Source organism: Culicoides brevitarsis, chromosome 2, assembly GCF_036172545.1.
Source record: "Culicoides brevitarsis isolate CSIRO-B50_1 chromosome 2, AGI_CSIRO_Cbre_v1, whole genome shotgun sequence".
In the NCBI taxonomy this organism is placed as follows: Eukaryota; Metazoa; Arthropoda; class Insecta; order Diptera; family Ceratopogonidae; genus Culicoides; species Culicoides brevitarsis.
The window spans coordinates 18,765,896-18,787,272 of NC_087086.1; the positions used below are offsets into that span (position 1 = coordinate 18,765,896).

The following is a 21,377-nucleotide window of genomic DNA, read 5'->3' on the forward strand; positions in this document are numbered from 1 at the left end:
GTCGATATTTTATTTCCCATTTTTTTTTATTTTCGTTTTTTAATTAAAAATTATGTGCGTTGACCCGAATTTTTGACCATTTGACACTCGCACTATCTTTTGTTACGCGGAATGTTTCAATAATAAAAAATAATAAAATTCATGCATGAGACACCAAATTAGCATAATAACGAACCGCACGCAGTTCAAGTTCAATGAATTGATTGAATTAAAAGGTGCTCAAATAAATTCCCAATCATTCTCCAATTTTGGATTTTTAATGAAATTTTTATTATTTTTTTATGTTTTTCACTTTCAATTGCTCAATAAATCGAATCTCGTATGATGTCATTCACTAATTTTTCTTCTTAAGGCGCCGTTTTTGTCAATTAAAATTAAACAGATGTTCACTTTGTTTGTTTTTCCTTCGTTTTTTTATGTTTCAATTCGATATTTTTTCACTTTTATTGACAAAACTGGCCAAACTAGACAAATATTTGTGAAAAAGTTGACGCACGTCTTCATCCCACAAGCGTTCGATAAACAATGATGATGCTCTGTTACTCTCGCGCGCAGCTATGAGAATGAGAATGTGAGCAGTGCCAAGGTAATTACGTCGATTTGGAGTGTTGTACTGCTCAACATGGGAAGTTGGACCACATTAAATTGGCGATTTTTTGTTTTTGTGACAAGTGAGAATGTTTCAATTTAGAAGTTTTTTGTGTCATATGAGCGATATGAGTGAACGGAGAGTAAACGTTAGTTAACAGGTGTGATGTACAACGAAAAAGGCGCGTTTCATTCATAAATATTTTGTATTAAGATGTTCGTTTGATACTTTGTTGTGATTTTTCGTCAAATATCGACCCAATATGAACAGAAATGAACTTTAGAATGAATATTTAATCAATTTTAGGCTTAAAACTGGTCAAAAAATGACTTGTAAAAAAATCAGAGTTTGAACCTCCAAACTCTGATTTTTTTGTTTCATCAAATATCGACCCAATATGAACAGAAACGAACTTTAGAATGAATATTTAATCAATTTTAGGCTTAAAACTGGTCAAAAAATGACTTGTAAAAAAAATCAGAGTTTGAACCTCCAAACTCTGATTTTTTTGTTTCATCAAATATCGACCCAATATGAACAGAAATGAACTTTAGAATGAATATTTAATCAATTTTAGGCTTAAAACTGGTCAAAAAATGACTTGTAAAAAAAATCAGAGTTTGAACCTCCAAACTCTGATTTTTTTGTTTCATCAAATATCGACCCAATATGAACAGAAATGAACTTTAGAATGAATATTTAATCAATTTTAGGCTTAAAACTGGTCAAAAAATGACTTGTAAAAAAAATCAGAGTTTGAACCTCCAAACTCTGATTTTTTTTGTTTCATCAAATATCGACCCAATATGAACAGAAATGAACTTTAGAATGAATATTTAATCAATTTTAGGCTTAAAACTGGTCAAAAAATGACTTGTAAAAAAAATCAGAGTTTGAACCTCCAAACTCTGATTTTTTTGTTTCATCAAATATCGACCCAATATGAACAGAAATGAACTTTAGAATGAATATTTAATCAATTTTAGGCTTAAAACTGGTCAAAAAATGACTTGTAAAAAAAATCAGAGTTTGAACCGCCAAACTCTGATTTTTTTGTTTCATCAAATATCGACCCAATATGAACAGAAATGAACTTTAGAATGAATATTTAATCAATTTTAGGCTTAAAACTGGTCAAAAAATGACTTGTAAAAAAAATCAGAGTTTGAACCTCCAAACTCTGATTTTTTTGTTTCATCAAATATCGACCCAATATGAACAGAAATGAACTTTAGAATGAATATTTTATCAATTTTAGGCTTAAAACTGGTCAAAAAATGACTTGTAAAAAAAATCAGAGTTTGAACCTCCAAACTCTGATTTTTTTGTTTCATCAAATATCGACCCAATATGAACAGAAATGAACTTTAGAATGAATATTTAATCAATTTTAGGCTTAAAACTGGTCAAAAAATGACTTGTAAAAAAAATCAGAGTTTGAACCTCCAAACTCTGATTTTTTTGTTTCATCAAATATCGACCCAATATGAACAGAAATGAACTTTAGAATGAATATTTAATCAATTTTAGGCTTAAAACTGGTCAAAAAATGACTTGTAAAAAAAATCAGAGTTTGAACCTCCAAACTCTGATTTTTTTGTTTCATCAAATATCGACCCAATATGAACAGAAATGAACTTTAGAATGAATATTTAATCAATTTTAGGCTTAAAACTGGTCAAAAAATGACTTGTAAAAAAAATCAGAGTTTGAACCTCCAAACTCTGATTTTTTTGTTTCATCAAATATCGACCCAATATGAACAGAAATGAACTTTAGAAGGAATATTTAATCAATTTTAGGCTTAAAACTGGTCAAAAAATGACTTGTAAAAAAAATCAGAGTTTGAACCTCCAAACTCTGATTTTTTTGTTTCATCAAATATCGACCCAATATGAACAGAAATGAACTTTAGAATGAATATTTAATCAATTTTAGGCTTAAAACTGGTCAAAAAATGACTTGTAAAAAAATCAGAGTTTGAACCTCCAAACTCTGATTTTTTTGTTTCATCAAATATCGACCCAATATGAACAGAAATGAACTTTAGAAGGAATATTTAATCAATTTTAGGCTTAAAACTGGTCAAAAAATGACTTGTAAAAAAAATCAGAGTTTGAACCTCCAAACTCTGATTTTTTTGTTTCATCAAATATCGACCCAATATGAACAGAAATGAACTTTAGAATGAATATTTAATCAATTTTAGGCTTAAAACTGGTCAAAAAATGACTTGTAAAAAAAATCAGAGTTTGAACCTCCAAACTCTGATTTTTTTGTTTCATCAAATATCGACCCAATATGAACAGAAATGAACTTTAGAATGAATATTTAATCAATTTTAGGCTTAAAACTGGTCAAAAAATGACTTGTAAAAAAAATCAGAGTTTGAACCTCCAAACTCTGATTTTTTTGTTTCATCAAATATCGACCCAATATGAACAGAAATGAACTTTAGAATGAATATTTAATCAATTTTAGGCTTAAAACTGGTCAAAAAATGACTTGTAAAAAAAATCAGAGTTTGAACCTCCAAACTCTGATTTTTTTGTTTCATCAAATATCGACCCAATATGAACAGAAATGAACTTTAGAATGAATATTTAATCAATTTTAGGCTTAAAACTGGTCAAAAAATGACTTGTAAAAAAATCAGAGTTTGAACCTCCAAACTCTGATTTTTTTGTTTCATCAAATATCGACCCAATATGAACAGAAATGAACTTTAGAATGAATATTTAATCAATTTTAGGCTTAAAACTGGTCAAAAAATGACTTGTAAAAAAAATCAGAGTTTGAACCTCCAAACTCTGAAATTTTTTTTTTTCAATTTTAGGCTTAAAACTATCAAAAAATGACTTGTGAGTTTGAACCTCCAAACTCTGAAATGAACTTTAGAATGAATATTTTATCAATTTTAGGCTTAAAACTGGTCAAAAAATGACTTGTAAAAAAAATCAGAGTTTGAACCTCCAAACTCTGATTTTTTTGTTTCATCAAATATCGACCCAATATGAACAGAAATGAACTTTAGAAGGAATATTTAATCAATTTTAGGCTTAAAACTGGTCAAAAAATGACTTGTAAAAAAAATCAGAGTTTGAACCTCCAAACTCTGATTTTTTTGTTTCATCAAATATCGACCCAATATGAACAGAAATGAACTTTAGAAGGAATATTTAATCAATTTTAGGCTTAAAACTGGTCAAAAAATGACTTGTAAAAAAAATCAGAGTTTGAACCTCCAAACTCTGATTTTTTTGTTTCATCAAATATCGACCCAATATGAACAGAAATGAACTTTAGAATGAATATTTAATCAATTTTAGGCTTAAAACTGGTCAAAAAATGACTTGTAAAAAAAATCAGAGTTTGAACCTCCAAACTCTGATTTTTTTGTTTCATCAAATATCGACCCAATATGAACAGAAATGAACTTTAAAATGAATATTGAATCAATTTTAGGCTTAAAACTGGTCAAAAAATGACTTGTAAAAAAAATCAGAGTTTGAACCTCCAAACTCTGATTTTTTTGTTTCATCAAATATCGACCCAATATGAACAGAAATGAACTTTAGAATGAATATTTAATCAATTTTAGGCTTAAAACTGGTCAAAAAATGACTTGTAAAAAAAATCAGAGTTTGAACCTCCAAACTCTGATTTTTTTGTTTCATCAAATATCGACCCAATATGAACAGAAATGAACTTTAGAACGACTTTTTATTCAATTTTAAGCTTAAAACTGGTCAAAAAATGACTTGTAAAAAAAATCAGAGTTTGAACCTCCAAACTCTGAAATGAACTTTAGAATGAATATTTTATCAATTTTAGGCTTAAAACTGGTCAAAAAATGACTTGTAAAAAAAATCAGAGTTTGACCCTCCAAACTCTGATAAATTATCAGAGTTTGAACCTCCAAACTCTGATTTTTTTGTTTCATCAAATATCGACCCAATATGAACAGAAATGAACTTTAGAATGAATATTTAATCAATTTTAGGCTTAAAACTGGTCAAAAAATGACTTGTAAAAAAATCAGAGTTTGAACCTCCAAACTCTGATTTTTTTGTTTCATCAAATATCGACCCAATATGAACAGAAATGAACTTTAGAAGGAATATTTAATCAATTTTAGGCTTAAAACTGGTCAAAAAATGACTGTAAAAAAAATCAGAGTTTGAACCTCCAAACTCTGATTTTTTTGTTTCATCAAATATCGACCCAATATGAACAGAAATGAACTTTAGAATGAATATTTAATCAATTTTAGGCTTAAAACTGGTCAAAAAATGACTTGTAAAAAAATCAGAGTTTGAACCTCCAAACTCTGATTTTTTTGTTTCATCAAATATCGACCCAATATGAACAGAAATGAACTTTAGAACGACTTTTTATTCAATTTTCAGCTTAAAACTGGTCAAAAAAATGACTTGTAAAAAAAATCAGAGTTTGAACCGCCAAACTCTGATTTTTTTGTTTCATCAAATATCGACCCAATATGAACAGAAATGAACTTTAGAATGAATATTTAATCAATTTTAGGCTTAAAACTGGTCAAAAAATGACTTGTAAAAAAATCAGAGTTTGAACCTCCAAACTCTGATTTTTTTGTTTCATCAAATATCGACCCAATATGAACAGAAATGAACTTTAGAATGAATATTTAATCAATTTTAGGCTTAAAACTGGTCAAAAAATGACTTGTAAAAAAAATCAGAGTTTGAACCTCCAAACTCTGATTTTTTTGTTTCATCAAATATCGACCCAATATGAACAGAAATGAACTTTAGAATGAATATTTAATCAATTTTAGGCTTAAAACTGGTCAAAAAATGACTTGTAAAAAAAATCAGAGTTTGAACCTCCAAACTCTGATTTTTTTGTTTCATCAAATATCGACCCAATATGAACAGAAATGAACTTTAGAATGAATATTTAATCAATTTTAGGCTTAAAACTGGTCAAAAAATGACTTGTAAAAAAATCAGAGTTTGAACCTCCAAACTCTGATTTTTTTGTTTCATCAAATATCGACCCAATATGAACAGAAATGAACTTTAGAAGGAATATTTAATCAATTTTAGGCTTAAAACTGGTCAAAAAATGACTTGTAAAAAAAATCAGAGTTTGAACCTCCAAACTCTGATTTTTTTGTTTCATCAAATATCGACCCAATATGAACAGAAATGAACTTTAGAAGGAATATTTAATCAATTTTAGGCTTAAAACTGGTCAAAAAATGACTTGTAAAAAAAATCAGAGTTTGAACCTCCAAACTCTGATTTTTTTGTTTCATCAAATATAGAATGAATATTTAATCAATTTTAGGCTTAAAACTGGTCAAAAAATGACTTGCAAAAAAAATCAGATTTTGAACCTCCAAACTCTTATTTTTTTGTTTCGTCAAATATCGACCCAATATGAACAGAAATCAACTTTAGAATGAATATTTATTCAATTTTAGGCTTAAAACTGGTCAAAAAATGACTTGTAAAAAAAATCAGAGTTTGAACCTCCAAACTCTGATTTTTTTGTTTCATCAAATATCGACCCAATATGAACAGAAATGAACTTTAGAAGGAATATTTAATCAATTTTAGGCTTAAAACTGGTCAAAAAATGACTTGTAAAAAAAATCAGAGTTTGAACCTCCAAACTCTGATTTTTTTGTTTCATCAAATATCGACCCAATATGAACAGAAATGAACTTTAGAAGGAATATTTAATCAATTTTAGGCTTAAAACTGGTCAAAAAATGACTTGTAAAAAAAATCAGAGTTTGAACCTCCAAACTCTGATTTTTTTGTTTCATCAAATATCGACACAATATGAACAGAAATGAACTTTAGAATGAATATTTAATCAATTTTAAGCTTAAAATTGTTCAAAAAATGACTTTTTAAGTTTTCACCTCCTTGAGAAATAAATGAACAAAATCTAAAATTTGTAGTTTGAAATAAAACAAAAATTATCAGTTCTGCGGTAATAATTTGTGTATATTTTTTACTGACAATGAAAATGAAAAAAAATTAAGTTTACATTGTAAAAAATCAGATAATAGTTTTTAGTGTAGCGTCCAAAGCTATTCTCGGCAACTTTTTTTTAGCAAATTGTCGTGTCGAGAAGTTTTATACTAAAAGTAAATACGAGTTGTGTACGAAATGGAGACTGGTTTCCTTAAAATATTATCCGTCTTTGAGTCATTCAAAATGGCTTTCCTGTTGATGTTTGACTTAATTTTTTTTTTGTTGCTTAGTGAATTTGGATGATGCCGGATTCCAGCAATTTTTGAATCTTCGATGCTATTTCGGGGTTCTTCAAGTGACTAAAATTTAAAATAAAAAAGAATTTGTGATTTTTTGTTGGAAACTCGTAAAAATTATGAAACTTACTCTTGAACAGCCTTTGGATCGCTTTGCATTTGCTCGAGAATGAGTCTCATGGCGGGATCCTTGAGGATTTTCTGTACTTCGGGATCAGACATGGCTTTCTTCCACACTTCCTCGGGGTTTGAATGCGTTTGAATCGTGCAGGCGCGATATCCCTCGAGCGCTTCGGCATTTTGTGGATCGAGTTCGAGGGCTTTTTGGTATGCCGACAACGCCTTTGACTGTTGCTGCATGCCCTGCAGGATTTTTCCCATGCGCACCCATCCCTTGATGAATTTCTCATCCAGTTTCACGCACATTTCGCAGTCTTTCAGTCCTAAGTCGAATGCCGCGAGTTTTGTATAGCATGCCGCCCGGTTGCTGTACAACTTTGGATCGTCGGGATTCCGTTTAATTGCTTCGCTGTAGTGTTTGAGTGCCGTACTGTAGTCTCCTTTTCGGAAAAAGTCGTTGCCCAGCTCCTTTTCCTTCTCCGCCAGCTCGGGATTGATGTATTTGCGTCGTTCCTCCTCCTTGATCATCTTTTCCACTTCGCTCAGGAGGGTTTTTGTGTCGGGCGTACGGTGTTCGGAAAGGGCTTTTTCGTAGTGTGTCTTTGCCGCAACCAGATTTCCGAGTTTTTTGTGGGCATTTCCGATGCGCGTCAAGGCTTTGGCAATCAACTTGAAGTCTGCACGATTTTCACGGCCAATCTCGATGCCCTTTTCGCACTGTTTGATGCACTGTTCGTACTCCTTGCGTTCAAAATACACGGCAGCGAGGTTGTTGTGGAAGGTTATGTCTGTCGGATCGAGCTCGATGGCTTTGTTGTAGTGCTGGATCGCCACATCGAAGTTCTTCTTCTTGTATGCCTCGTTACCTAATTCCTTTTCGCGCAATGCTTGCTCTTTCTAGAAAGTGCAAGAAAAAAAAAATAAGTTGACATGATTGAGCACATTTTAACCGGATGCATTTTTCGCACGAATTAATCTCACCTCTGCCATATTTTGATGTATTTTGTGTTTATTTATCTTTTATCTTCCGAATTTTCTTCTGTTTATCTTTTATTCTTGGACTTTTCTAGCACAATGAACAATTTTTGTTTATTACCGTATTAATAAGTTAGTAAAAAAGAATTTTCTAGAAAGGCGTCATCCATTTACAACGTCGAAAGTTTGAGGGGGTCGTAAAATGTCCCTTTTTATCCGACGCCGTAAATGGATGGCGCCAAAACTACGCCATCTGTGCTTTCAGTTTTCACTCATTTATCACTTTCATTCGTCTCAGATCATAATGGGTACTGTGACCCGACGACTAATAAACTCCGGATGTGGTTTGTGGATCGCCCGACAACAATACTTATGAGACGAATGAAAGTGATAACACCTCAAGTTTCTTGTACAATAATTTTGACAGGAGGAGAGGAAAATCAAGCTTGACTTATTTTTTTGACTAATTTTCGGGATTTTTCTAGGATAAAACGTTCCTCCGAGCGCTAATTTGGTGTCTAAGCAATGGCTGAGTATCTCGCCTCGATTTTCGGTACCGAAAAGGACAAGTAAGTATCGTATTTTAGTCATTTTTGGTTCATGTCTCGAAATTTCTCTGAGCATCATAACAAACCTCATCATCAATTTTTTTTTGTTGCAGAGTAAATTGCTCATTTTACTTCAAAATCGGTGCCTGTCGTCACGGAGACCGTTGTTCCCGCATTCACAACAAACCGACCTTTTCGCAGACCTGCCTGTTGCAAAATCTGTACGTGAATCCACAGAATTCGGCAAAAAGTGCCGATGGCTCGCATCTGGTGGCTAACGTGAGTGACGAGGAAATGCAGGAGCATTACGACAACTTTTTCGAGGACGTGTTTGTGGAGTGCGAAGACAAGTACGGCGAAATCGAGGAGATGAATGTGTGTGACAATCTCGGAGATCATCTCGTTGGCAATGTTTACATCAAAGTAAGGCCCATATTTTATCTTTTTAGCTCATTTCTGATGAAAAACTTTGATTTTTAGTTCCGTCGTGAGGAAGATGCTGAACGTGCAGCAAAGGATTTGAACAATCGCTGGTTCGGAGGACGTCCCGTGTACTCGGAGCTGTCACCGGTAACCGATTTCCGTGAAGCATGTTGTCGCCAGTACGAAATGGGCGAATGTACGCGCTCAGGTTTCTGTAATTTTATGCATTTAAAGCCAATTTCGCGGGATTTGAGACGTTATTTGTACTCTCGTCGTCGCGGACGTTCCAAGTCAAGGTAAGTTTTTCACTAAAAATTAAAAATTTGAGAAATTTAAACGAAAAATCACTTTTTATTAGATCTCGTAGCCGCAGTCCAAAACGCCGTCGTTCACGTTCTCGTGACAGAAACAACGACCGAAATGACCGAGACAGAGGTCGTGACGACAGAGATCGGAATGACAGAAGAGGAGGACGATACTGAACTTCAAAACCCTTTTTCTAAACGGACAGAAACTGCACTTAATTGAAAAAACTACAAATTTTTAACTTTTTTTTCCATGTCTCTCGATTGATTTGATTTTGTTTAAAATTTTAAAGAAAAATTTAGATCGATAACTCAATATAATTAATAAAAGAACAATAAATGTAAAAAGGCCTTTTTTTGCTTCAAACCCAATTAGCAGCCTTTCAAAGACAATTAATAAGATTCGCCCACAATTCGCTCCACGTGATATTTACTGCAAAAGCGAATATTTATGCAAAAATATTTATAATAGGTCACACCGCAAAACATCAACACAACACACAAAAAAAATGTTTATAAAAGTTTTCCCGACAGTTTATTTACTACGAAGCACTAATAAATAAATGTAAAGCAGCAGTGGAGTTATGTTTGAGTCGAGCAACGTAAATTTATTGCGTGCGATTGAGCAATGATATAAATCATTTATTTGCGAATGAGAATGGAAATGAGCAGAGGGCAAAGACCTCTCAAAATAGTTTTTTGGAGAAAAGTTTGATTTTTCGTTTATAAAGGATTAAAGGATAGTTTTTTTTTATTTTTAAATAAAATTTTGAAGTTAGATCATTCAAAATTTAAAAAAAAAATCTTCTAAATATTTTTTATTATTTTTAAAAAAATCTTTTAAATATTTTTTTATTAGTTTTGAAAAAGAAAAGTAAAAATTTTTTGAAGTTAAAGACATAAAATTTTTTTTTATTTTATTTTTAAACAAAATTTTGAATTATTTTTTTTCAAAATTTTTAAAAAAAAATCTTCTGAATATTTTTTTTTATTTTTAAAAAAAGTTTCTTTTTATTTTATTATTTTATTTTAAATATTTTTTGAAATTTATCTTAAGACGTATTTTAAATTATTTTTTAGTAAAGACACGAAATTTTTTTAAAATTTTAAATTTTAATTCAAAAAAAAATATTTTACAATCAGAAAAATGTACAGAAAAAATACCTAATTAATTTTTAAAAATTAAAAACTTTCTTAATTTTATTTTATTTTAATTTATTTTAATTCTAATTTTTTTTTGGAATAAAAATGGGGGAAAAAAATTTAGGTATATCATAAAATTTACTGTCAAAATTTTTTTGAAAAAAAAATTCAATAAAGTTCTTTTTATTTTTATAATAGTTATTTTTTAAAGAAAATTTTATGTCGAAATACGATTTTGAATACAAAAGTTACTAAAAATTAAAAAAATTTTCTTAGAAATTTCTTGAAAAGTATGAAAATTATTTTTTAACTTTTTTTTTATTTTGCCTCATTGAATTTTCGAATTTAAAATGGGGCATTGGACAAAACTATTGAGTTTCATTTGGAGCGGCCTTATTATTTTTTTTCTATATAAAAATAAATTTTAAAAAAATAAAAAAATAAAATAAAATTATAATAAAATCATTTGGTATAAAACTAAATTTTTAGCAGAATTATATTTTTTTCCTAAAACTTGTCTTTCATGTGAACTAAAATTTGTAAATTAAAAACTCAAAAAATGTTATTCTCAACTAAAATAAACCAAAAGTAAAGAATTAAGTGAAAACTAACACCGAAAAACAAATTTACGTTCATGTAACTGTAACTCCATTTACTCTTAAAGCCATATAAATGAGCTAAAGGCTAAAATTAATGAACTCCATCCGCACAAATCTTGACTTTTTCTTGCGAAACATTGAAACATATTAGGCTTGCTCATAAACAAAAGATTACTAATACCTGATAAGGCTCTAAATTACTTACATTAACTTTACTTTAGACATTAAAATAAAGACTTAACTGAAAAACTCGTTCCTTCCTGTTTGAAATCTTTCAATGCAACTTCAAAACTTCTTAACAACCCAATTACTAAAAAAAAAATCTTTACCAAAAAAAAAGGTAAATGACATCATCATCAAGTAAGAAGTATCTACTCAATATTGATTGATAGACACTCTTGAAACAAACTAACAGGTAGGAAAATTTATTCAATCCTTTTTTTTTTGATTCTTTGTCCAAAGTTGAGTTAAAAATAGTAAAAGACTTCCTTCACAAAAGTTTGTGTGTGTGTTTGACTAAATGTGACCTATTGATACTTTCTCAACTTTTCAAATAAAAAGTATCGTATAATGTGACTTGTTAAATACTCTCGACCGTACTTTATTTACCTACCTGCTACAACCTGTAATGTTATTTTTGTGCATCTTCTATTTAAGTCGATACAAAAATCGAAAATGTTTTCGATATCATACATACACTTAAACCCTTAAACATAAGAATTTATATTAATCTTGAAAAAATTTAAAAGAAAATAATTTTACAAATTAAAAATTAAATTTAAAAAAAATAATAAATAAATTTCTTTACAAAATTAAATATTTTTCACTTAAAAATTTAAATTTTATTTTTTTTAATATCAAAATTTCATTCAATTAAATATAATTATAATAATATAAGAAAATTTTTTAAAATTAATCTTGAAAAAAAAAATTAAATTAATTTAAGAAATATAATTCGAGATAAATTTCCTTTACGAAAAAATATAAATTTATTTTTTTTTTTAATTTGAAAATATTGAAAATTAAGGAAATGTTGAACTTGAATTGAATAAAATTATAAAAATTTTTAAAAGAAAATTTTTACTATAAAAATTGTTAATTTTTTTTATTTCAAAAATCTCTCGTGGAAATTATTGAAAATAAAATTAAAAATTTTTTTTTTTTTATTCTAAAAAATTAAAAATTTTGTTTTTTTAATTCTAAAATGCAAAAATTTAATAAAAGATTCGATATTAAATATTTTCTTTAAAAATTCTCAAAAATATTTTTCAAAATCGCTTAGGCCTCATTAAGGTACAGCTAGAATCATGATTTCTTTATCCATCCAGTCATTTATTTATATAAAAGAAGAAAAAAAATACATATGAAAACAGTTATTACAAAGTTCTTCTTCCACATAAATATTACTTTTAAATACTTACATTTCCAGTTCTATGCGTTACTTCTCTTTTTCTTTTCGCTCCTCGCACTGCCTTCTCGCATCGTTGTACAGGAAAAAAAATGTAAATAAACATCAAACAATTTCTTTGTACCTACACTCCACGTCGTCGTTGTTTGCCGTTCAATCGTCATCAATATGCATAATGTGGCATTTACAAGTCTCGCTGCGAACACCTCGCACTATCAATGCGCCATTCAATGCATCCTGTTACTTTTTATTCCGTATTTGTATTTTTTTTTTTTTGTTGTTATTTCATTCAAGCTCGTTATAAAAACTACTCTTTGAACATGTTAATCCGAATGTAAATGAATGAATCTATACCTTCAAGTTCTAAATATAATTTTTTTTTGTGTTATAAACAACTCGCTTCGACTTTTTGCACCATCCTGTACACGTGACCGAATTACGTTTCACATTTTTTTTTGCTCTATTTCATGACGTTCGAACGCTTTTCTTCTTCGCAGTAACTTTTTTTTTTGAAAATCGGGAACCAAGTACGAAAATTCCCCTCTAAAAATGAAGAAAATTCGAAATGTAGGCCATCGACTATCAATTTTTACTACGATACGGGTGATTGTTGTTACAATAGCTACTTACCTAATTTATTTATAGCAACAACGGAACGTTATCAGTTTCGCGCGTACTTACACCAGAACACGGCAAATAAATAAAATATATATGCGCATATCATTAAATTAATAATATTGCTGCTGCGACTCTCTGAACGAGAAACGTGTATGATTGCGAAAAACGAAATAATTGCAATTTATAAAAATAAAATGAGACAGAAGAGACCTCATTAATTAATTTTTTTTTATATTTATTGTCGATACGCAAGTGACATTGTAGTCGATGATGATTTAATTTCTTAGAAAAATGAGTTAATTTAAGGAAAGCACATTTTTATCGACTTTTGTCTGTCACATTGGTGTTGAACGTTCTACTTACAAGGACACATGTTCACGTTGCAGATAATTATTATATTTTTATTTTTTGTTAGAAAATAAAAAAAAATATTCATTTTTACTATTTTTATTTTTTTATCAATTTTTTTCATTTTTATTTTAATTATTTTAATATCCATTTAGTCCATACATCATTCTTTTTAATTATTTTTTTTTTAAATTTAAATTGTTAATTTTAGTTGTTGTTTGTAACTCTTTGAACAAAGAGTTACTTTTTTTTTAAATAATTGTCACCTAAAAATTCTTGTTGTCCGGGTCCTTAAATGATAAATTTTTATTATGTTTTTTTTTTATTTATTTATATGATAGTAATTATTTATTTTTGTTTTAATTAAATACAAAAATTAACTTTTTTTTTAATACGAACTAATTTTTTTGTTTAATATTTATATCAAATGAAAAAACTACACGCAGCATCAGGTTTATTTATTTTTACTTTATTATTTATATAAATTGGTATATTTATTATTTATATATTTTTAACACAATTTTTAGGCATTTTTATTATTTTTTTTTATTTTGAACGTAAAAAAATTAAAATTTTGTAAGAGGAAAAATGGTCCATAGTATAGTTAATAATAATATATAATAAGAAGAATGAACATCATCATGATACACTTAAAAATGTTTTTTTTTTATTTTATTAGCTTGTTATCACTTTTCTAATAAAGTTTTGTTTTTTTTCATAATTATCAATTATTATATACAATTCGCCGGAAAAATTAAAAAAATCTTTTAAAAATTGTTTGTTTTTTGCACACAAGTCTCGCGCTAAGTAAAGCTATGTATTCAATAAAAAAGGAAAGCCTGTTTTTAAAAATAGAATAAAAGATATATCTAAATAAAAATGATTTTTTCATCGAAAATTAGCAATTTCGGGGACTTTTTGATAGGAAAAACGAGCAAAAGTCACGGAAATGCTAATTTTTCGATGAAAAATTGTTTCGTTGAACGGATATATCATATACATAACATGTTGAGATGTTATGTATAGAGCGGAAGGGACCAGTTGTAAGTCTTTCAAAGTTATTGAGATCCTCTCTCTAGTAGTTGTTTAAATAGTAGAAGTTTAGGATCTTTCCAAATTTTGTATTTTTTTTATTCTTTACGGTATAAAATGCTTCAAAGTTTTTTTTTCTGAATTCATTTTTTTTTTCAAATATTTCAGATTTTTTTTTGTGTTAATTTGTTTATCCACTAGTTATGTTGTTTAATTAATAACTCGTCGCAGTACTCTATATGTAAATATTATATAACTTAAAATTAAGAGGGTTTATCCTTAAGTTTGAGACTTATATCCTAATGTTTCTCAGTTGTTTTCATCTTGAATTTTGTTTGTTGTTGCCTTAAAAGTAACTTTTTCTCATTTTTTTCTTTAATTAATCATTAAATTGTAGTATGTAACACTTACTTAATTTTTTTTTTGTTATGATAAAATCCAGAATTTCAGTCCCGTGTATGAGTGGCAAATTTTGGGGACGTTCTTGCTTGCACTTTTTGTTATTTTTCATTCATTAATTATTTTTTTTTTAAATTTAAACATTTTTGTTTATCTAAATTTTGAACGCACATATAAAATGATTTTTTTTTTTCATTAATTTTACTAATATTTATTTACTTCATTTTTTTTTCTTTCTTTAATTAATTATATTTATAGATATATAATAATATTTCAATGTTGATAGAAATCGTCAGTGGACTTGGTGATCGATTTTGATGACGTTGTTGACTTTGTTGTTGTTGTTATTGGGTGAGAGGTGAGAATAACTGCAAAGAGAAAAAAATATAAAAAAAAATTAATGTTTGATTTATTTTTAGGGATTTAAATAAAAAAAAACGCAGGACACCTGGTTGAATGAAAATGAACGGAGAGACAGCATGGAGACACAAAGTTTGTTTTGGATCGAGCCCAAATTTGGTGACGTTTGTCTGTTCCTAATTGACTGGGTTTTTGTCAACTTTTTTTTTATTTCTCATGTGTGTGTCGGACTTAAATTGGGCTTTTAAAAGAGGAGACTTGCCAAAAATAAATCGAAAGTTAATGTTGTCGGAGAGTGAGTTGGGTATCTGAGGCAGAACGGAGCAATACAAAAGTAACGGAACATAAAGGGTTGCACAACAATCATAAATTTTATTTAGGGAAATTTTGGTAATTTTATTAAAGTTGAGTTGGATTGATGAGAAATTGACTCCAAATTCGGTTTCAGGATTTTTTTTCAGTCAATTTTTGTGAGTTAAATAATAATTTTTGTATTAAAATTTTCTTTAAAGTGTTCAAAGTGATTGTTTAAGTTTTTTTTATATATAATTAGAGAAATTTTAGCCATCAAGTGAAATTTATTTCAAAAAATCTTCAAAAAAAAATTTTCTTTGCACAAATTTCTAGCTGAAAACAAAAACTTCCTCAGAAAAACCCACTTTTGTTACATTTTTCTTTACAACTCGTTACCTCGACTCGTTAATTTCTCAAATTTGCGGCATAATTTGCCAAAAAAACAACAATGTTCAACTGTAAGTACATGATGTTACGACTTTTTGTGTGTTGTAAGGGAAACAGAGAAAGTGTGACATTTTATGCGTCTTTAATGTAATAACAGACGGTCATGCTCTGTCTATTAAATATACAACAAAATAAAAAATTTAGCTCATTTACACACAATTTTAACGTAATTTTTGGATGAATTAACTGTAGGCACTGAAAAAAAATTTTTGGCAAAGTTTTATTTTAATCTACTTTTGCTCCAGAAATCCAAAATTAGATTTATGGGAAGGTAAATTCACAAATTTTAGTACATTATAAAGATTTAAAATTATTTTTGGGTTAAAGTAGAACTGCTAAAAATAATTTTCAATGTCATTTTTGAGTAAAAATAGTTTTAAAATATATTTTTGAAAATAAATTACATAAAAAAAATTATTTAGGTTATTAATTTTTAGTTTTTAATTTGAATTTTTTTTATTTTTTTTTTAAATATTTATTAAAAATTTCTTTTTTTCTTATTTTTTCTTGGCTTGCAAATAAAAGTTTTTTTTTATTAAAATAAAAATTAATTAAAAATTTATTTAAAAAAATTAAATTAAATAAATTATAAAAAAATAAAAAAAAAATTATAAAAAATTAATTAAATCAATTAATTTTATTAAAACTATTTTTTTTTATTAAAAATTAAATTTCTATCTCATTTTTCATTTCCAACTCTTAAAAAATTTCAAGAAAAATCATCTTCAATATTTTTTCTTCTGTAATTTTTTAAAGCAGTTGGCATCAAACGATGATGAAAATTTCAAAGTCTCAATAAAAATTCAAAAATTTCGCCGCTACTACTCTAACAACAACTCCCATCACATTCCCCAAGTCTTTGAATCAATAAATAAAAATACTAAAAAAAGGTAATATTCCTGTTCTCCTACAACAAATACTATCTAAAAACATATTTCTTTCCTATCATCATCGTGTTTGTTGTTGTTGTTGTTGCGGAATGTTACGATAATATTTTTACATTATTATTATAATTCAGTTACATATGAAAACTAATAAAACAGCAAAAATAAAACAATACGACGTAAAATGGCAACACAAACAAGCATCAAGCACTTTATTACTTTTTTTTCTTTCATTTCATTTACTATCGCTGCCACCTAGTTTCAGTTCACTTCAGATATCTCGCTTCTTGCGATAGACAGACAACGAAGGTAGTCAAGAAACAGCCGAGTACAGTTGTCATGTTACCTCAAAAAGGACATTTTTCGACAACAAACACCGAAGAAACCCGTGACAGAAACAAGAATCCTTCCATTTCCTTCGTCTTCCTCGACATCATTTATATTTAAAAAGTATCAAATGACTCGCAAGCCACCCCGTTAGTCGCTCGTTCGAGTATCTTTTCACTGATGCTACACTGTGCGCCGTGCCATAAATGTTGCAAAATTTAGGTCGATTTTTGTATATTAAATTTCGTTTTTTATATTCATTCATGTTATTTAGTAGTAGCTGCTTCTCGTTTGTTGTTTTGTTATTTTGTATATTTCTATTCACTTTAGCTGTTTTTTTTCGGGGTTTTTGTTTTGTTTCACCTCTGAACGTAGGTACGTACGAAGACGACGACGAGTGTAGCCTACAAAGCAGCAGAAGGTAACGAGCGCAACGAGCTTAAAAAAAGTGTATTCGTGCCGTGCAGTACTCTCTCTAAAAATAGATGTAACTAAAAGTTATAAGACAACTCGACCCGGTAGGTAATGTACCATACAAAGTTGTGGAATGCAGCGACACGTGTACTGAGTACTGCTCTCTGTACATTTTTTTTTGTGTTCGACTACTTCTCGACAGTTAACGAGCATATTTCATTTTTCTGTACATTTTATTCTTGAAACTCGTTTTTTTTTTAATGAACAATTTTTTTCGGGTGCATTAATGTTGTTACAAAAAACATTTGGTTTGGGCTTTGACAATGTTTCATGACTAAATTTTCTAAAAATATTTTTTTTTTATTTTTTGAAAATTTTAGTCAAACATTAGTCAAAATTAAGAGATTTAGAGCTTTAAAAATTAATTTTAATACTTTTTTTTAGTTAAACTTGCTTTATAAGTTTCAAGGATTTTCAAAAAATCAATAATTTTTACATTAGCCATTTCATTTTATTATCTTGAATAAGTGAAAAAATAGTTTTCAAATTTTTAACGGTCATTTTTTGAATTGACATTTGCAAATTTTCGAATAATTTTAAAAACATTATTAATAAATTTAATTATTACAATTTTTTTAACGTTTTTCATTAAAAAGGTTTTTCAAATTTAACAATTTTATACAAATTTTATTAAAAAATACAAAATATATTGGCTTAAAAGCAAAAGTTAAATTTTTAACGGAAAATTTTCAAATTGACATTTACTAATTTTGATTAAAATGTGAAATCTTTAGGCCAAATCTCGACTTTCAGACATTTTAAAATGTTTTCAATCAGTAGTCTTTCTAATTTGGTGTTTTCAAGTACATAGCTTGAATTAACAAAAAGCGATTTCCAAATTTTCAACGGTTATTATTTGAATTGACATTTTCAAATTTTAGAACAAAACTAACAAATTTTCAAGAAAATTTTGATTTTTAAATATTTTAATCAATTATTTTTAATATATTGGCTGAAAAATATATAAAAAGCTAAAATGTTCTTTAAATTTGTTAATTTTGTTCTAAAATTTGTCAATGTCAATTCAAAAGTTACCGTTAAAAAAATTTGAAAATCGCTTTATGTTAATTCAAGATATTTGAATTTACCTTTTTTCACAAATGTAAATAATAGAATGAAATATGAAAATTTTCTGCTCATTGCTCAAACCTTGTTAATAAATAATGAGAATTAGAACCCTGATTCTCTTTGAAATGGAAATGAAACTCGTTCGTCATGACTTCGTGAACGGTAAATAAACAGTTGTTGTAATGATTTTTGCATACAAAGCACAGAAGGCATTTCAAGCAGAGGCAGTGGAATCTTCCTCTACACAACTCAGTTAGAAATCAAAAGTAAAAACCAACAACAATGCAGCAATTTTCATTCAAGAATTTCGTAATTCCGTCTAAGTATATTTATTACGAAAAAAAAAATCTGCTTTATGTTTATTTATTTATTATAACTGCGCGAGTTCAAGTCGTTGTTGATGTTTTTTGTTGTTGCTTTGCTTTGTAAATATTGTTAATTTTCATTGTTCAACTCTTTATTGCACTTTATTACACACACTCGTATCATTTTTTTTCGTGTGTTATTTTATTTCATTTTATTCGTTAGTCATGTCATAGTCGAGTCTGTACTGTGTCCTATTATTACCTCAAGTGCTCGACGCGCAAAGAAAAAGTGTAATGAATGTATTTCGAATCAGTGCATGCCATTTTATTTAAATAGGTGTGAAATTTGACAGTCAGCTAATTTTAATGTTCAACATGCGGCCCGCAGATCGACGACGACGACGACGAATGTAATGTGAGGAGTCCCGCGGCAAAGCCGGAAGTTACTTTTTATTGTCATGTTATCGAAAAAGTAAAAAAAAATCAATCGTCTTCGTCGAAATTGAATATTACAATGTTGCTCGGCGATATTGAAAACCGTTATTGCCCTTTTTGCTTTGTCTCTTTTTATTGAGTGGAAGACTTAACACCGTCCAACGCACACACGACAGTCGAAAAAACCTTAAATAGTAATGGAGCGACACACTTTTTGTGACGAAACAGCAATTTTTCGGTGACATACTCGTTCGTTTGGGAGATATCACAGTTATTTATGCTCGAAAAAGATGCAAATGTTGCGTTTTTATGAAAGTTTCTATCAAATTCTTCAATTTTATTGCATCAAAAGATGACTAATGAAAAATTTTTATGTTGAAGTGCGAAAATTGACACGAAATTGAAGTTCAAAGGAGGTTTTCAGATGAAATTTGCAATAAATTTCATTGAATATTGAACAAGATTTTAAATTTTAACGAAAAACTGTTCACATCAATGCTTCTAATGTCGATTTTTTAGGCGAAACAAGTAAAACATCGTTTCAAACTGTTGTTTTGGTCCATTAACTTGACTTTTTATGATACGACAGATCGTCAATCGTGTCAATTTCGATAATGCAGCATTGTTTTTGCTCAAAAATGTCTGTTATGATGCGTTCTCAAGGGAGCTAAAATAGAAATTTGTTATTGATAGAGTTTGAAAAATAATTTTGAATACTTTTAAAGCATTTAATTTAATGAAAAAATAATTTTAAGACGAAATTTTGTTTCAAAATTTTAGAAAAATTGGAAAATTTGAAATTTCAATGAAATTTTTTGATTTTCAAAAAAATATTAAAACCTTTATTAAAATAATTAAAAATTACTCAAAACTCAGAATTGTGAGCGTTATTAAAATTAAATATTTTTTAAATATTTTGAATATTTTTAAATAAAAAATTTTAATAATTTTTAATTTTTAAAATATTTTTTAATATTTTTCTAAATATTTTTATTTTTTAAAATATTTTTTAAAATATTTTTAAATTTTTTTTCAAAATATTTTTAAATTATTTTAAATATTTTTTAAAAAATTAAAAAAAATAATAAATTTTTAAATCATTTTTATAAAATATGTTTTTAATATTTTTAATTTTTTTAACATTAAATATTTATTTTTTTTTTTCTGTGACAAAACCAGCTTCTAAAAATATTTCTCTATATCGAGCCAATCGATCTAAGCCCGACGTAAGGACAGTCGACATAACCATCACGCAAATAATTTAAAAATGCAAGAAAAAAAGCGTACACGAGGCAAACCAGCATTTTTGAAACCATGAAAAGCACGACAGCGGTAGTAACAACAAGAAGTGTGGGCAGTGAAATTTATATAAAAAATATTTTTTTATTCGCCTATTTGTTTGAAAATGAAAAAAAAAAATTAATTGAAAAAAGAAGCCCATCTGGAATGAAATTATTTATTTCTATTTTTATTAAAATTGAACCTTGAAACTCTTAGAAGGTTTGTTTAAACAAGAGAAACAAAGAAATTCTTATCTGTCTGTGATTCAAGAGATGCACGATTCCTATTAAGAATCAATTAACGAGCTCGTTTTCTAAGCAAAATAGATAAGAAATTTGTTTGTTCATTGCTCGATATTAATACTTCGTCGTTGTCTTATCATCGTTGTTGTCGATGTCGATGAAAAAAATTGAATATTGCAATGAAATGGCGAAACATTGATGAATGAATGATCAAACGACGAACGAAATGAGGTTGCGCTATTTTTCAGCTGTTTCGTCGCAAAACGACGACCTTGACGACGTTTTTAATTTCTTTTCAATTAGGTGAGCGTTAATTCAAAGTTAATTAAGGATACTTACATCTTATGCTTAGATGTGGATGAGGTGCGGTGTTGAAATGTGCGGCGGTTGATTTTTTCATTGAATCTACTTAAATACGTTGCATGATGACGATTTGATGAACAAAACGTAGAAATACAAAAAAAAATCGAAGATTTAATCCTCTTCTC

The 21,377-nt window shown here is 28.3% G+C and overlaps 2 protein-coding genes and 2 long non-coding RNA genes across 4 annotated transcripts; 1 reads left to right on the forward strand and 3 right to left on the reverse strand.

The window, feature by feature from the left end:
- Nucleotides 1-6,567: 6,567 nt before the first annotated feature.
- Nucleotides 6,568-8,105, reverse strand: LOC134829665 (stress-induced-phosphoprotein 1). The gene is made up of 3 exons (XM_063842870.1): nucleotides 7,956-8,105; nucleotides 6,985-7,871; nucleotides 6,568-6,917 (listed from the first exon to the last, which is right to left on the reverse strand). Exons 1-3 carry the CDS (start codon nucleotides 7,962-7,964, stop codon nucleotides 6,845-6,847), a joined length of 969 nt encoding a protein of 322 aa, XP_063698940.1. The 5' UTR covers nucleotides 7,965-8,105; the 3' UTR covers nucleotides 6,568-6,844.
- Nucleotides 8,106-8,353: 248 nt separating this feature from the next.
- Nucleotides 8,354-9,580, forward strand: LOC134830342 (splicing factor U2af 38 kDa subunit). The gene is made up of 4 exons (XM_063843792.1): nucleotides 8,354-8,518; nucleotides 8,611-8,920; nucleotides 8,978-9,216; nucleotides 9,279-9,580. Exons 1-4 carry the CDS (start codon nucleotides 8,475-8,477, stop codon nucleotides 9,400-9,402), a joined length of 717 nt encoding a protein of 238 aa, XP_063699862.1. The 5' UTR covers nucleotides 8,354-8,474; the 3' UTR covers nucleotides 9,403-9,580.
- Nucleotides 9,581-12,115: 2,535 nt separating this feature from the next.
- On the reverse strand, nucleotides 12,116-13,145 carry LOC134831935 (uncharacterized). The gene is made up of 3 exons (XR_010162028.1): nucleotides 13,006-13,145; nucleotides 12,389-12,918; nucleotides 12,116-12,281 (listed from the first exon to the last, which is right to left on the reverse strand). It is a non-coding gene; the product is annotated as an uncharacterized LOC134831935 (long non-coding RNA).
- Nucleotides 13,146-14,584: 1,439 nt separating this feature from the next.
- On the reverse strand, nucleotides 14,585-21,371 carry LOC134831659 (uncharacterized). The gene is made up of 2 exons (XR_010162010.1): nucleotides 21,229-21,371; nucleotides 14,585-15,140 (listed from the first exon to the last, which is right to left on the reverse strand). It is a non-coding gene; the product is annotated as an uncharacterized LOC134831659 (long non-coding RNA).
- Nucleotides 21,372-21,377: the final 6 nt, after the last annotated feature.